We start from the raw sequence: 16,333 nt of genomic DNA, 5'->3' as shown, positions 1-16,333 counted from the left end.
GAAAAGGTTCTAAGAAGGTGAGGACATTCCAGAGAAATGTTTGCTAGAGTTTTGAAAAATGACCATCAACTTAAAAAAATGTGATTGGAAGAAAAGAAACTTGGTTTTTTTTAGAAAGAAGTAATAGTGTATAAATGTAACAAAGTCCAAGAGGAGAAGAGATGCTTCTTCGTCCACATCCCTCCTGCTCTTTCTTTCCTGCTCTTCCAGGCTCCATTTAGCAAATGGCTTTGCCTGAACTATGATGAAAGGCTGGTTGCGCTGCTCTCCAGAGTGCGGAGCATTGAGATGCGCATGCAGAGGGTTCAGCTGGCAGAGCTGAACCTCCAAGCGCTGCAGGAGCTGCTTCGCCAGGCTGAGGTAAGAAGCAGGCCCTGACCTCAGAAAAGCCTGCCCGAATCTCTTGCTCGGCTTGAGGACACCGCCGTGGGTCAACCCTACGGGGTTGTCCAGATCAGGAAACTGATTCCACAGGGTGGCTATAGTAACAGAATTTGGCAACTCTGCCTGTGTTTTCCCTCCCCTTCTTCTTACACTCTAGAGCAGTGTTTCTCAACCTTGGTAGATTGAAGTTGGGTGGACTTCAACTCCCAGAATCCCCCAGCCAGCAGCGCTGGCTGGGGGATTCTGGGAGTTGAAGTCCACCCATCTTCAAGCTTCCAAGGTTGAGAAACACTGCCCTAGAGAGTCATGGAGGAGCCAGCCCGAGCCTCTTCCTGGTGCTTTCTTCTTTCCCAGGGCTTAAGGAACGCCTTTGCCCTTGTTGGTTTTGGAATGGCTCTCAAACATTGCCCCCAAGGCCATCTTCATGGCTCTCTGCAGGCAGAACATCCAGAGGAAGGCTAGGCAGTCAACTGAGGCTGGGACTAGGAGCCATGTTGGTTTGGGCCTGTAGCTGCTCCTGTGAGCACAAAACCGGGTTGGTTAAAGCAGGATGCCTTGCTTCAGTTTTCATTCTTCCTTTACTACCTCAGCGACTGGCAACAGGGGACCTAAGGAAAGCCAAGTGCTGTTCTGGGTAAAACAGCTTTGACCTGAAAGTTTATAACTCAGAGAAGAGACTCTGTTATTCCAGAGATGGAAGGATCCCTTGGCTCAAATTAGCAGCTTCCAAGCCCTGGAAATTTCCCCTGTGGATCCCAAGCCCTTTCCAACTCCCCCTTGCAGCCCAGTCCCCTCTGCCAGTTGGGTGGAGTTGCCAGTCTTTGGGATATACTGTATGTCTAAGACTAGAAAAATACGGTTCTGCCAAAAGCAGGTGAACTGGGCAGGTTAGGGATGTATCCTTGCCTCAGTTTCCAAATGGTTAACAGCTCTTCATGTCTGTCTGTCTTTCTTCCCTTCTCTCGCTTCCCAAGTTGTCTTCATGTGCTTGAGTCCTAACGTCCACTGGGCCAAGAATGGGAAATGGGTGGACTCTATGGCTAATCACAAAGATGATGGACTTGGAGTTGCTCGTGGCTGAGTCCTGCTCTCGATGAATAAGGCTGGGAGAATGGAGTTGCTTCCTGCCTTGTTTGTGCATTTGGACTGGGCTCTGGACACCCTTGGAGCACATTTATAAAGTGCTGTATTTGTAACCGTCTTTTTTCTCCCTTCTCCAAAAATAAAAGTTGTGGAGGGAAAGATATAAAAGCCACATTGTGCCTTCTGATTTTCACAGACCCCAGTTAAGAAGCACTCTTTTAAGCCCGGTCTCCTCTAATTACATTTAATTACACTTTAGCCATGGAAAGAGGAGCTTTGTGGGAAGCAAAACCTGAGGGGTTGGTTTATATAATCCAGCTGTTTGGCTCCAATTTAGCTTCATGCTCGGACAGGGAAGCCAGTGCCAGAGCTGTGAGTCTTCTACTTGGGCAGGGTCAGGGTGACCTGGAATGGGCAGACAGAGGTTTATTCCAGACTTGGAAAACATTTTGCTTTGCTTAGGCTAACAGCATCCTCTTCATCTTAGGCCTTGGATGGAGAACTGAAGGATCTGTCAGCGCCTGTGAATCAGGAACTGGACGCTGTGGAAGGGCTTGTGGCCAGCTCTCCTCAGGAGGTCCCTGAGCAATTACTGAGGGCTTTGGAGAAGGATGCCAAGAATCTTTTGAAGTCTTTCGGCTCCGTCAGTGATGTCTTGACTTCTTGGCTGCTAAACCTTCGCACTGCAACAGAAGCAGAAAAGGTATTGCCTTCTTTAAGGGCCAAACACATTCCTGGTGGGAACAATTTATCAAATGTAGGACAGTTCTGGCACTCAAACTCTCTAAAAAAAGGCTAGGTGAAAGTGAAAGATGATGGTTATTCCATGTGGTTTTTTTACTTCACGTGTGACACAGAGCAGTTGATCTGGGAATTTTTTTCCATAAACCAAAAGTGGGCATTTGGAGCCCAACCTCATAAAGTCAGGTGGATTTTGGAGGCCCTGTTGCAATAAAATTTGCTGCAGTTTAGTTCATAAAGCAAGAAATGGCTGTTAAAGTATACTTCCTGCAGTAGAATACTGCTTCTGTTTTTCATACAAAGCATGTTGGTACAAGGAAATGGCATACATATATACTGAATGTGAGGTGGGCAGAACTTATCTGACATTTATTTATTGTCAAATAAATAAAGTACTTTTTTATATTATATAAAATTTATAAATAAATATATTACACACATACATGCATTCTCACACTAACCTGATACTGCAGCATTAAGGAGCTCATTTGGTTAGAAGAGAGGAGCTTTATTTTGAACTGGAAAAAAGATGGCTGACTGGAACCAATTCATTAATGGCTCCTGGGCTTCTCTGCTACTTGTTATTGCTGTGCTAAATGAAAGGTTCTCTTGTTTGCTGCCAGATGTTTTACCTCCATCCCAAAAGGGAGACATCTAGGCCTTTCCCCACTCTCATGGGAAACAGCCTTTTCCTTTGTATCCGCGTGGTGTGGCATTTTCTCCCCTCCTTCCCATGCCCAGCCCAAATCACCCTTGGCTGCCCAGCGTCAAAGTGGCACCTTCCTCCTAATTTCGGCACCATCCAGGAGTGCCTTCGAGCCATTCTGCCACCTGTGGTGGGGAAGTCGGGAGACCCCAAAGAGAGGTGGGGGAGGGATCAGCATGGGGCCAACAAAAGGCTTGCCCGGATGGTTTTCTCCTGACTGGAGCTGGGTGAGGGACATGGCAGCTGAATGGTGGGAAGGTCTCTCTTGAGAGAAGGTCCAATTCTGTGAGGCAGTTGGAGCCTCAACTGCACGGGGCCTCTTCTTCCAACCGAATGCCCTCGTCTGATTTTATGAGGAGCTGCCTTTATTTGTGGGGGTCCATCCAAACACTGATTTCTTTTCTTCTGCCATACAAACTTTATTTATTTATTTATTCATTCATTCATTCATTCATTCATTCATTCATTCATTCATTCATTCATTCATGTGTATCCCAGTGGTGAAATATAAAATTTGTTACTATTGGTTCTGTGGACGTGGCTTGGTGGGGCGGGTGTAATGTGACTGGGTGGGCGTGGCCAACTTTTTTTTTTTACTTTTAAAAGCATTTTTTCTACCACCTGGTGGTAAAAATATGCTTTTAAAAGGCTCTGATGATCCTAGCTGAGCTGTGCGATCGTCAGGCTTTTTTTTTTTTACTTGTAAAAGCATTTTTTTTGGCGGAAGAAAAAAATGCTTTTAAAAGTTTTTTAAAAAGCCTCTGACGATCGCATGGCTCAGTTGGGCATGGGGGGGGGCAAGGATTTTTGCTACCAGTTCTCCAAACCACCCGCCGCCATCGCTACCGGATCAGGCGATCCGGTCCGAACCAAGAGCATTTCACCCCTGGTGTATCCCACTTTTATTATTTTTATAAATTACTCAAGGGCCAAACATATCCAACGCGTCTTCTTCTTCTGTTTTCCCCACAACAACAATCCTGTGAGGTGGGTTGGGCTGAGAGGGAGGGACTGGCCCAAAGTCACCCATTTGGTTTTCATGACCAAGGCGGGATTTGAACTCATGGTCTGCCACTTTCTGGTACCTTTCTGCCCATGTGGCAAAAGGTTTTTGAGAAAGGTACTCCTCTTTCTTCTTCCCTTGTTTTTCTGCACTTTCTTAGAACGTGAAGCTTTGTGGCAGTTCTTCTGTGAGGCTGCTTACAAGAACAGTTCTGAGGGAAAGCCTCCCTTTGTGGCATTAATTTCATTTCAGAATTGTTCCATGTCTTGAAAGGGTGACTGTTTTTGCTAGATTTGATGCCTTTTGCTAACTTTTTTTTTTTTTTTAATTTGATTTATATGCCGCCCTTCTCCGGAGACTCAGGGCGGCTTACAATGTGCTCAGCAATAGCCTTCATCCTTTTGTATATTTATACAAAGTCAGTTTATTGCCTCCACAAACCGGGTCCTCATTCCACCTACCTTAGAAAGGATGGAAGGCTGAGTCAACCTTGAGCCTGGCGAGATTCGAACCTGCAGTAATTGCAGGCCGCTGGTCTTAATAACCAGCTTAATAACAGGATGCCTTAGACCACTGTACTACCAAGGCTCTCAAAACTTTGTTTTGCTTATATGCTTACATATCGGTTTTAATTCTCTATTCTCTTTTTATTCTGAGGCTAAAATCCAAACTCGGCATGGTGAACTCCATGGCAAATTGCAAGGGCTGCTGAAGTGGGTGGCAGACACCACCCAGCAACTCAATGTCCTTGAATCCAATGCCGGGATTGAGGCCGGCAGCTGGACCCTCTACCTTCAGCGATACAAGGTAGCCATAGCAACAGCCACATTAAGGTTGTTTGCAAGAGAACAATGTAGTTTTGGGGATGGGTTAGGTGGGCAGGGAATAGGTGGAGGTGACATTTCATTAACCGTGCTCTCTTCATCTCTTGAGACCTCATTCTCTTGTGAGCTGTTTGAGCTTGCAAAATATCACAAAATGCTGAAGGCAGCTTTTGGAACTAAGGCGCATGGCTCTTCTAGCATTGCACAGGACAGGCATTGACCTCCCGGATGCCCTTGGAGGGTATGGTGGGAGATGCTTCCCAAGGGAAGGCCACAGGCCTTTGGCTGCTGGCACCCAATAGCCAGAAGTTACCCTCTGTCTTTCCAGGCAAAAAGTTAGTTTTTTTTGTGCCAGTTTCCTTGTTCTTCTCCACAAAACCTAAACTCATCCAGGTCTGTGTTCTCCCTTGGATGAACCTCTCCCCTCTTCTGGCAACTGCGGCTTTTGGCCTGTTAGTGAGAGGGGGTGAGGGATGGACGAATGATGGCAACTTATCATCCATGTGTTTAAATTTATAAATATTGCTTTGGGCCAGGACCCATTATAATCTGCAGTGATTTGTTTGGGTTGTAACCATCTATGGTGATGAATTCTGCAGGCTCTTGATATGGGGATTGAGAAAAAGTTTCCTTTCAAGAATTTGATCATGGATGCTGGATTTGTTCCCCTTCCTCCCGAGACAGAGACATTTATGGTACGGCTTTCATGAAAAGAGGGAGTCCCCTGTTTCAACCAAATACTGTTAGACATGGCTTACTTCCCTGAACTGTGAAAAGAGATCCAGAGCAATGCAGCAAATTAGGGCTTAGTTTCCTTTGGGTAAAAGAGAGCAGCACTGGATCCCATTTTATTAAGGGCTGCTGGTTCTTTTTCTTTCTCCTGGTGGCAGAGAAAGGATTGAAAGCTGTAAGAAGTTAGCTTTTAATTAGCTACAACCGAAATGTGGTTTGAATACAGGACTGTGCCATTAAAATGTTTAGTCTTATGGCAGGGAAAACATCTCCAGTGCACTTGCAGATATGGTGGTGCTCTAAAAAAGGCATGGCTAATTCACGATATATGTATCCTAATTGATGTAATTGAGCTCTGGATGATGTCATGGAAGACCCTGCCCTGTGGTACACACTACCTTGATGATTTCCAAGGAAACAAACTCTTGGAGCCTAACAGATCAGGGATGTTAGTTTGTTGTTGGCCAGAGACAATGCAGTGGAAGCTGACTTTCAGAACAAAAAGAAATCCAATGAACCGAACCTCAGATGATGCCATAATGTGGTTTTTTCCAGTTGAGTAATTTCTGCCCAGCCTCAGCATAATTTGCCCTGCTAACAGTTTCTCTTTCTGTTCTCTTGATATGGCCAGGAACTGGCAAAGCCCCTCACAGAGACTAAAACTCAACTTGATGAGATGGCCTTGAATATCCAGTTCTTCGTTTCTGAGCATCTGCAAGACTTGAACGCTGAGCAGAGCGAGCAGTTGCTGAGGCTCCTGAGTGACCTGCAGAAGTCTTTTGGGGAGTTGTCCAAGAGAGTGACCACCCACACTGAGGTCCTGCAGGTCTGTCTCCAGCCAGTAGAGCTGATGGAGGAGATGATGGGGTGGACTGCCCTCTTCTGGGCTGCCTTGTCCTTGACAAGGAACAGTGTGGTTGTGGTTGTGTGTGCATGTCTGGCTTTTACCCTTGACGAAGCAGTGGTGCGCCTGCTGGGCTTTGCAAAACCTTTAGGGTAGTCTCATTCAGAGCATTGAATGAGTTCAGGACAAAAAGGACTCCTTCTCTTGGCACTGCTGATCAAGAAGTGCTGATGAATAGAACTGTCCTGGGCAAGGAAGACAAGCAGAATGTCTAGAGCAGGGGTATAAACTCACATTGTCATGGCGTCGTCACATGACATATCGGAACTTTTTTCCCCTTCGCTAAATCGGGCATGGGCATGGACAGCAGGTGACGCATCCGGCCCATGGGCAGGAGTTTGACAGCCTTAGTCTAGAGGGCTGGGAGGAGAGACAGGCAGGCAAGGGAGGTCACAACAGATAGAGCGTGACTCCAAGATTAGCCAGAGTCTTTGCAAAATGCCAATGCAGTTGTGGGCAACATCAACAGAGCAATAACATCAAAATCACAAGAAGTGTTAGTACCACTTTATGCTGTCTTGGTGAGACCACACTTGGAATACTGTCTACAGTTCTGTTCACCACAATACAAAACCAATGTGGAGACCCTAGAAAGAATGCAGAGACGAACAACAAAGGTGATCAAGAGACTGGAGGTTAAAACATATGAAGAACGGTTGCAAGAATTGGGTATATCTAGTCTAGTGAAAAGAAGGAGATGATAGCAGTGTTCCAATACTTGAGGGGCAGCCACAAAGAAGAGGGGGTTGACCTATTCTCCAAAGGACCAGAAGGCAGGACAAGAAGCAACAGATGGAAACTTATGAAGGAGAGATCCAACCTAGAAGTAAGGAAAAATTTCCTGACAGTGAGAACGATTAACCAGTGGAACGGCTTGCCTTCAGAGGTTGTGGGTGCAGGTTTTTAAGGAGAGACTGGACAGTCATTTGTCCAGAATGGCATGGGGTCTCCTGCTTGAGCAGGGGGTTGGACTGGAAGACCTCCAAAGTTCCTTCCAACTCCGTTACTCCATTCTGTATCCAAGGACAAAATCAACCCATCAGTCTGGACTGGCATTTCTTACCTGTTGTCTGGCAGATCGAAAAAGGATATGGGTGCTTTTCTGAAACTTTGGCCCTCTTATGACCTGTGGCAAGGACAGATGGACAGGGTCACTCCCAGTTCAAAAACATAAAGGAACTAAAATCAATACTCTCTGTTGTTATGCTGCCAATCTGAACAGTTTGGAATCAACAGATGAAAATCAGCTCTGGAGACTCATCAGATCAGATTAACAGAGTTGGAAGGGACCTTATAGGTCATCTAGTCCAACCCCCTGCTCAAGCAGGAGACCCTACACCATTTCTGACAAACGGCAGTCCAATCTTTTCTTGAAAGTTTTCATATGTTTTAGTCTCCAGTCCCCTCATCATCCTGGTTGCTTTTCTTTTTCTAGAGTCTCAACATCTTTTTTTATAGTGTGGTGACCAAAACTGGATGCAGTACTCTACTCCACCAAGTTTTATACTTTAAAACTCCACCACATTTTATACCTCTTTTGGGGCTATCACAATTTTTTCCCAAGCCCCCCCAAAATTACATTAATGCTGTTACTCTATTGTTGGTTTCCCCTTGCTGTCATTTAAGTTGGCTTTCAAACACAGACAAATAAATCTGTCTCCCATTTCGTTTTGTTTGAATGTCTGAATAGCCTGCACGTTGTTCTTTTTGAGATTACAAACAGCAGGAGTTGGACAACCATTTGTCTGAAATGGTATAGGGCACTGATGGCTAACCTTTTCGCCGTCAGTTGGCAAAAGCAGGGGGGAGTGTGGGGGGGGTCGTACACGTGCATGCCCATACCCATAATTCAATGTGCCCCGTCCCCCACTCCCCCCACTTTTGGCACGTGATGGACCGGTGGGCCCAGTAGGCCCGTTTTTTTGCCCTCCCCAGGCTCCAGAGGCTTTCTAGGAGCCTGGGGAGGGCAAAAACGACCTCCCCCTCCCCGGAGGCCCGCCAGGAGCCGGAAATGGCCCGTTTCCCGACTTCCAGTGGGACCGGAATGCCTGTTTTTCACCCTCCCCAGGCTCCAGAGGCTTTCTAGGAGCCTGGGGAGGGTGAAAACGGCCCTCACCCCCCCATCCCGGAGGCTGGAAACTGCCCGTTTCCTGACTTCCGGTGGGACCAGAAGGTCCGTTTTTCACCCTCCCCAGGCTCCAGAGGCTTTCTGGAGAGGACGAAAACAGAGGCCCTCCAGAGGCCGGAAACAGCCCATTTTCTGACTTCCGCTGGAGCTGAACCAGGACAACACTCGCGTGCCCACAGATATGGCTCTGTGTGCCTCCTGTGACACACGTGCCACAAGTTCACCATCACGGGTATAGGGTTTCCTGCTTGAGCAGAGGTTGGACTAGAAGATCTTCAAGGACCCTTCCCATTCTATTATTCTGTTATTCCAAAATGCAAAAGCATGAGAGTAACAATCACTCTTTGGGTTGTCATTTAAATGTGGTGGAATTTGTACATAATCTATATTAGCATAAACTCCTCTAATTTATTACATATAAAAACATTACATATGAAACAAACCTTAAAGGTAGCTGACCTAGATTAGGTGTCCCCAAACCTTTCAGGTTGGTGGGCACTTTATGGATTTGAGAGCAGATCGTTGAAGAAGATTTCTTCCAGTTAAAGTATTGGATTTTGCTCCAAAAGCAGATCTTTTGAGTTTTCTCTACTGAAAAATTTATGCACTGAAATAATTTAAAATTCAGTGTACCAAAATTCACTAAATGATTGTAGTGCAATTATTGCTTAGACACAAATCTCCAAATAAACTAGAAAATACTTTATTGAAATATCTGCAAATATTTAAAATTAACCCAGCATTGTGCTTGTTCTTATACAATACGGCTTCTGTTGTTGGAAAATAACTATTTTTTTCTTTTAAAGACAGCATGCATCCTCAGACATTTTCTGAAAATTTTAATTCCAGTGCTTAAATTGCCTAACTTTATTAATGATTCTCTGAAAAAAATAAAAAAATAGTAGCACAAAATCTTAAGCCAACATCCCTGTTTCAGTGGGGGCACAGATGCCTGGGTTCCTCTCCTTGCTAGAGAGAAGCGGGGCAGGGATGGTTAGGTTTTTTGTGGTGTGTGTGTGTGTATATGTGTGTGTGCTTGTGTGTATGTGCACATGCATACATGCATGGAGGGGATGTGGGGGGAATTTCATTCCCAATCTGAGGGAGAAAGTAACTTTTGCAAAGGCTGCAGTTGGAGAGGGAAGAGGGAATCTTTCCCTGCTCAGATGATCAAAACCTCTTTTCAGCTCTAATTTTGATCCCAAAGGAACTTCTGGGTTTCACCCCAGCCTCCTTGGACCTTGATGCCTTCTCCTTGGGCTGCCCACCTTCCTCCACGCTTCTGGGCACAATCCTGTTTCTGCTGCTCACCCACCCTCTGCCCACCTCCCCTGTTCAGGGAATGGGGGGTTGTTTAACAGTGGTCTCTGTCCCACTGTGCTGTTCTGCCTCTTGTCTCTGTGTGTATTAACCAATGTGCTTTGCCTTTTCAGATTGAATGTGTCTCATCCCTAATGCAGAAGATCTCCTTACACTGCCGAAGAGCACTTTTGAGGAGAGCTTCTCTTACTCCCTTTCTCAAACTGCTTCTGTTGTTTGGCTTAAGTCTGCCAGAGACAGCAGGACAACTCATTTGGCCCAAGGGTCAGAAGGGACCAAGCATTGGTCAGAAGGATGGTCCAGGGTCACACATCATGCTCAATCACCTGAAAGTTACTCTATGCCCAGAGCAGCCTCCCCCAACCCAGCATCCTCCATGTGTGCTAGACCTCAACTCCCACAATCTCCAGCCTGCCTGGATGGCCTGAGTTGAAGTCCAACACCACTGGAAACCACTAGTTGGGGAAGGCTGGCCAAAAGACATCTGTTTGTGTGGAATCTCTCTCTGTCTTGCTCTCCTTCACACACCCAAACACCCACCCACCCACACACACACACACACACAAGGGCTGTCTCAGGAATGACCTCTTGTAGGTCACTGCAGTCGTGCAAAGTCATTGTACGTGGCGTTTTCCCCCCTCAAGACTGCAAACAAAAATTGACTTAGGTATTTTCTTAGGCTGGTGACAAACATCTGATTGCCTTCATCCATTTCTTCCCTCCCACCCTTCCCTCCTACAGTATGAGTTGAGTCATACTTGTAAAATTGACGTGGAAGAGGAAAGGTGCAGGTGAGCAAGAGAGAGCAAGAGACAGACGATGCATCTTGTCCTCCATCAACTTCTGTTTCTCTGTTTTAAATTTTCTCTGACCTTATTTGTTTTTTATTTGTTTAACTGATAAGCCTTAACAAACTCCTGCTTCATTTTTAAAAACTCCCTCTTGCCATGTAGACGCTGCAAGAACAACAAGCCATACGAGACCACAAGCTGCAGGAGATGTGCACCTGGATGGATCAGGCAGAGGCCCAGCTGCAGGGTTCCCAAGCAGCCACAGCAGGGGCGTCTGGAGAAGACCTCTCTGTCCTGGAACACAGCCGGAAAGATGTGACCGTAAGCATGAGGCCTCCCGAAGACCCTGGGCTGAAAGGCAGGATCTTTTCTTGGTGCCTGGCAGGTCTGCTAGGAAAGCCTTTGTGCCACACTCTGCAGTGGTGAAATCTAAAATTTGTTACTACCCGTTCTGTGGGCGTGGCTTGGGGGGGTTAATGTGTCTGGGTGGGCATGGCCAATTTTTTTTTTTTACTTTTAAAACCATTTTTTCTACAACCTCTTCAGCAAAGAGGTTGTAAAAAAATGCTTTCAAAAGTTCTGAGTTGCCTGATTGTCAGAGTGTTTTTTTCTTTTAAATACCTCTGACGATCAGGCAACTCAGCTTGGATCGTCAGAGGCTTTTAAAAGAAAAAAACACCTCTAAAGAAGTTGTAGAAAAAATGCTTTTAAAAGCCTTTGGGGATCCCAGCTGAGCCATGCAATCATCAGAGACTTTTTTTTTTTACTTTTAAAAGTATTTTTTCGGCCAAAGAGGTTGTAGAAAAAATGCTTTTAAAAGTTAAAAAAAAAAGGCTTTGATGATTGTGCGGCTCAGCTGGGTATGGGGGGTGGGCAGGGATTTTTGCTACCGGTTCTCCGAACCACCCGCCTCCATCGCTACCGGATCGGGTGATCTGGTCTGAACCAGGAGCATTTCACCCCTGACACTCTGGCTTCCCTCTCCCATCATCTCCATGTGGGGACCATCAAGACTTTAAGCAGCGTTTGTCAGCCTTGGCAACTTTAAGATGTGTGAACTTCATCTCCCAGAACTCCCCAGCCAGCAGTTAAAGTTCACACATGCTGAAGTTGCCAGAGTTGAGAAACGCTGTTTTAGAGAGCAAGGGAGACAACCTCAGTGGAGACATGCAGGAACTCTTCCTTAGGCAAAGGGGGCTGAAGGATTTTTCAAGCCCAGAACTACAAGATAAGAGGTGGGAGTGGCTTAGGCAGGTGCCTCCCTGATTCACAGGAGGATAAGAAGGGGAAGGAGACACAGCTCAGTCAGACCTGAGTTATTGTAGTGAAACTCAATAAAAGTAGATTTTGCCTTCCTGGGAAGTTGATTTTCTGGTCTAGTCTGCTGGGTGGATTGAATAAATAAATACAATCAAAATGTAAAAGTAATGGTAAGTTTTGATAAGTTTTTAATGGGTGGCTCAAGGGATCTTTTTGACTGAGTCTTTTGGAAAAGGTGATTGGAAGAGAGTTATAACGCCAGCCTCGAAAGTCAATTCCTAGAAATTTGCAGAAGGATTTGCTTATTGTTCTCCAGGACTTGCGTCGGAGCCTGCACAGCCGGACTGCTTCCTTCACAAGTGTCTTGAAGGCAACAGAGGACTTTCTGGAGGAGAACAGAATCAAACTGCCCCTCGGAGAGCTGGAATCCCTGCAAGAAAAGCTCCATCGGGCTCAGGGGCAGTATTTGTCTCTGCAGGAAAGGGTGGAGGCTGCCCAGAAGGAGCTTGAAAGTGCTGTGAGCTCTGTGAAGCAACAACAGACAGAAAAGGTAGGACAGTACTACGGGCGAGGTAATTTCAGCTCTTTATTGCCAGATGATCCCCTGTTAGAGAGGCCATGGTGGGTTCTGCACTGAGTAGGAGATTGGACTGGATGGTCTCTTCTCCACCTCTACATCTGGTTCAGTCACCAGATTTTAAGAGGGGATGCAATTATATAAATATACGTCAGTTGATTGTTGCAGTCTATCAAAACTACTATGGAAGGTGTTCAAGGAAGTGATTCCTGTCTTATCCTTGTTGCCCAGTGTGTTCAAAGCAGCTGCTCCAGCCACAACAGTTGATTCATATCCATGGAATTTTGCTTCTTTGTAACTCCTCTCAAAAATTTGTTCCCAGGTTAGAGTGATAAAAGACTTTGAAGAAAATCAGAGTAAGATTGAATCCCTTCTACACTGGGTGGCATCAGTGAAGAAGTCTAGAGGGGTCCCAGAAGGTAAATTGTGGCCGGTGGGAAAAGATGGTGGAAGACATGGAAGTGGAAGAGTCCAAGATGCTCCTGATGGCCATTTGTTGGAAAGGGTTGAAGAGAATCTTGATTTGCACTACACGAGTTTGAAGGTCTGTGCATCTATTTGCTGAGTAATATCCTGGCTCGGTTATGAATCCATTTGTGTCACTTCATTTTTAGTCACTGTCTCCCAGACTCAGTTGCCCAGTCTGTGTAGATCAGGGGTGTCAAACTTGATTTCATTGAGGATTGTGTTTGACCTCAGGGGGCCCGGGGAGCATGGCCAGGGTGGGCGTAGCCAGCTCGACATCACTCGTGTCAGGGGCACCTGTGGTGGCCTGAGCGCTCTGCCAACAAAAACAAGCTCCTGAGCTCCGTTTTCGGCTGCGATGGCCTCCTGCAACCTTCCTCCAGTGAAAAGGGAGCTCGGGAGGGCCGTGTGCAGCCTTCCCGAGCTTCGTTTTCACTGGCAGAAGCATCGCGAGCCAGTCTTTCGCTGTTTCCAGGGCATCCCGATGGGCCAGGTCTAAGTACCCCGCAGGCCAGATCCGCCCCCCAGGCCTTGAGTTTGACACCCCTGGTGTAGATTTTCGATGCCTTGGTTCTAATCCTAACCTGGAATGCAACCCAGCCCTCTTCTGGAAACCAAATGTAAATCTTTAGGTTGTGTGGGAATCCCAGAATTGGACATTCTGTCCCAGAGCATTCTCAAAACACACTTCTTCGCCCCTGTTAACTGGCCTGGGAGTTTCTCTGAGAATCAGTTGCCGTATCACCATTACTTCTGCTCATGGCTGAGAGACAGGGTTCCATCTCGGTCATTTCGTAGTGGCCATCCTTGGCTTTCAGTTCTTTCTTTAACACAAGTCAAAGTGCTGCCGTTGTCTGGATTAGTAGATAGTTTTGGGCATGCTCCTACTCCAGATCATCTATTTACTGAGGTGATTGTGAAGTTTGCCTCCAAGTGTCCCTCCTGACGTTAGTGGGGCAACCGATCAGGGTCCCCTTTCTGTCAGTGAGATTGATTGGCATCAACTGTTTGTTTGTATCACTTTTCACTAGGATGCATTCCATATTATTTGGAAGCAGCCATGGACGCATTCCTGTTTATATGTATATAACAAGTATAGAATTAGAACAATCCTGGGCTCCCTCTGTTGGGAAGGAACGAGTCAAACTTGGGACAACTATAAGAACCAGAGATTTCTTCCTGGCCTGCAGGGTCTGGCTTTGAATTTTCCATTGGTAGTTTGGTTTTGATACATTTTTGATGTAGTTTTTTATGTTATCTTTCCAGGTCCATCACCAAGAGCTCCTTTCTCACCAGCAAGATATCATTCTAGCCACTCAGTCAGCCCAGGGCTTCCTGGACAAACAAAACCACAACCTTACACTGGAAGAGCAGCAGAATCTGCAAAGAAGGCTAGAAGAGCTGAAGGACCAGTATGCTGCTTCCCTGACTCAGACAGAGGGGCAGCTCAAACAAGCGCAGACGCTCTGTGATGAGCTGGAGAAGTTTTTGCGGGACCACCAAGAGTTTGCCGCCTGGCTGGAACAGGCCGAGCAAGACTTGGAGAAGATGTGCGCAGGGGATGGCAGCCTTGAGTCCCTTCAGTCTGTGCTCCTCCAGCAGAGCAGCTTCTCTGAAGATGTGATTTCCCACAAAGGGGACTTACGTTTTGTCACGATGTCAGGGCAGAAAGTGCTGGATGCTGAAAAGGCGGTGGCTGCTGCAAATGGAGGGGAGCCGTGCCCTGAGATATTAGCCACCAGCACGTTAGTGAAGAGCAAACTGGAAGACGCCAACAGGAGATACGGCAGCCTCCACTCTAAGGTACAAAAAACCTTTAAAACGAAAGAGTGTTTCTTTTAATTTCTTCTATGACAGGGGTGTCAAATGTGCGGCGTGCAGGTTGGATGCGTCACGCGCCGGCCACACCTACCCCCGGTTTAGCAAAGGGGGGGGAAGCCATGATACATCACATGACGACAACATGATGCTGCGAGTTTGACGCCCCTGTTCTATGACATCCTCAAAGCCAAGCTACTTGTTAGAATAATTGTGGTTGTGGAAAAGTATTTGCCCGCTGGCAGATTGTCTGAATTTTTGCCTATGTCAGTGAGGGAATGCAACTGTCCTCCCGTTCAATCTAATTGAAAGGGTAACTGGGGCCAGTTGTTTCATTAAATAGTAGTGCTACTTTGCATCAAACTCATCTTATAAAACAAACTTCACCACAGTGAAGTTCTCACTACACACGTCTGAGAGGCATGACAGGCTTGGTCACATAACTGTGTCAGGAAACCTAAAAAAAAATACTGAACAACATCCAGGGATCTGTGGGCCTCTCTTTGACTGAAATCAGTCTTCATAATTCTACCATCAGAAACTTACTGGATAAGAATGGGATTCATGGGATCATATCAAGCTGAAAACCTTTCGCACTAAGAAGGACATCAGTGCTCCATATTACACTGAACAAGTCAGGCCAGGGCTATCAATATCAACAGGTCCTCCCATCTTCTTTTCACCTGGACAATCTGAAGCTGTATAGAAAAACACCATCTGAAATAGAAACCCTGATCATCACTTTCCGGATATATACACCAAGATATTGCAGTGGAGTTTGGGCTGGACAAATTTGCCACCCTTACCATCAACAGGTAAAATAGTAAAAAATAGTAAAAATTGAAGGAATCAAAGTACCCTACGGAAATAGCATCAAAAGTCTGAATGAAGACAACTTCCTACAAATACCTGGGCATCCTTCAAGCTGATAACATCAAGCCACTGAATTCAAGAAGAAGATTAGAAGTGAATACATCAGGAGAGTGAAGAAGGTCTTAAAGCCCAAACTCACTGCAGGAAATACCATCAAGGTAATTAACACCTGGACAATTCTGGTCATTAGATACAAGGTTGGAATAGTGGACAGGAAAGCAAAACTAAAAGTCCTGGATAGGAAGATCAGAAAAATTATCCACTCAGCAACATCGACAGACTCTATTTAGGAAGGAGCATAGGTGGACATGGAATGTTGCAGGTACACCAGACAGTTGAAGAAGGAAAAAAGAATATCTGAAGGACAGTGAAGGAAATGCACTGAAGCCAGTACCCCATTGAAGGCTTACTGAGTATTAGAGAGACCAAACTGCCCTACAGGAAAGAACAAATGAAGAATAGAAAAGAAACATGGCAAGGCAAAATATTACATGGCCAGTATGTACACAATAACAACAGCAACAACTAGGAAGCAAAGCAGATAACAGCAAAATCTAGTAATGGCAGAAAGTTGAAGAAAGAGATTGAGGATTAATTAGCTGCACAAGACCAAGCTGTAAGCATAAATGTTTCAAATCCAGAATTGAGAAGACAGCAACAGACAGCAAGTGCCACCTCTGCAAAGAAGCTGAAGAAACAGTGATTAGCTGCTGCAAGTAGATCA

General features: G+C 45.9%; 1 protein-coding gene across 22 annotated transcripts in view; it reads left to right on the top strand.

Annotated features, from left to right (window-relative positions):
• LOC117663256 (microtubule-actin cross-linking factor 1) overlaps window positions 1-16,333 on the top strand; it is a 323,136-nt gene that overhangs the window by 187,497 nt on the left and 119,306 nt on the right. For 18 of the 22 annotated variants that reach the window (XM_060691390.2, XM_034413267.3, XM_034413273.3 and 15 more), the window contains 8 exons: window positions 211-360; window positions 1,955-2,170; window positions 4,575-4,724; window positions 6,105-6,299; window positions 10,779-10,937; window positions 12,193-12,426; window positions 12,776-12,997; window positions 14,185-14,721. In XM_060691390.2, coding sequence (XP_060547373.2) covers window positions 211-360; window positions 1,955-2,170; window positions 4,575-4,724; window positions 6,105-6,299; window positions 10,779-10,937; window positions 12,193-12,426; window positions 12,776-12,997; window positions 14,185-14,721 — 1,863 coding nt within the window. The remainder of the gene's footprint in view (window positions 1-210; window positions 361-1,954; window positions 2,171-4,574; window positions 4,725-6,104; window positions 6,300-10,778; window positions 10,938-12,192; window positions 12,427-12,775; window positions 12,998-14,184; window positions 14,722-16,333) is intronic. The other 4 variants (XM_034413270.3, XM_060691389.2, XM_087876752.1 and 1 more) reach the window with 1 other exon arrangement.

The sequence above is a fragment of the Pantherophis guttatus genome, chromosome 10 (assembly GCF_059756535.1).
Source record: "Pantherophis guttatus breed Tessera chromosome 10, ASM5975653v1, whole genome shotgun sequence".
NCBI lineage: Eukaryota > Metazoa > Chordata > Lepidosauria > Squamata > Colubridae > Pantherophis > Pantherophis guttatus.
This window is presented reverse-complemented; position numbering and strand designations above follow the sequence as displayed.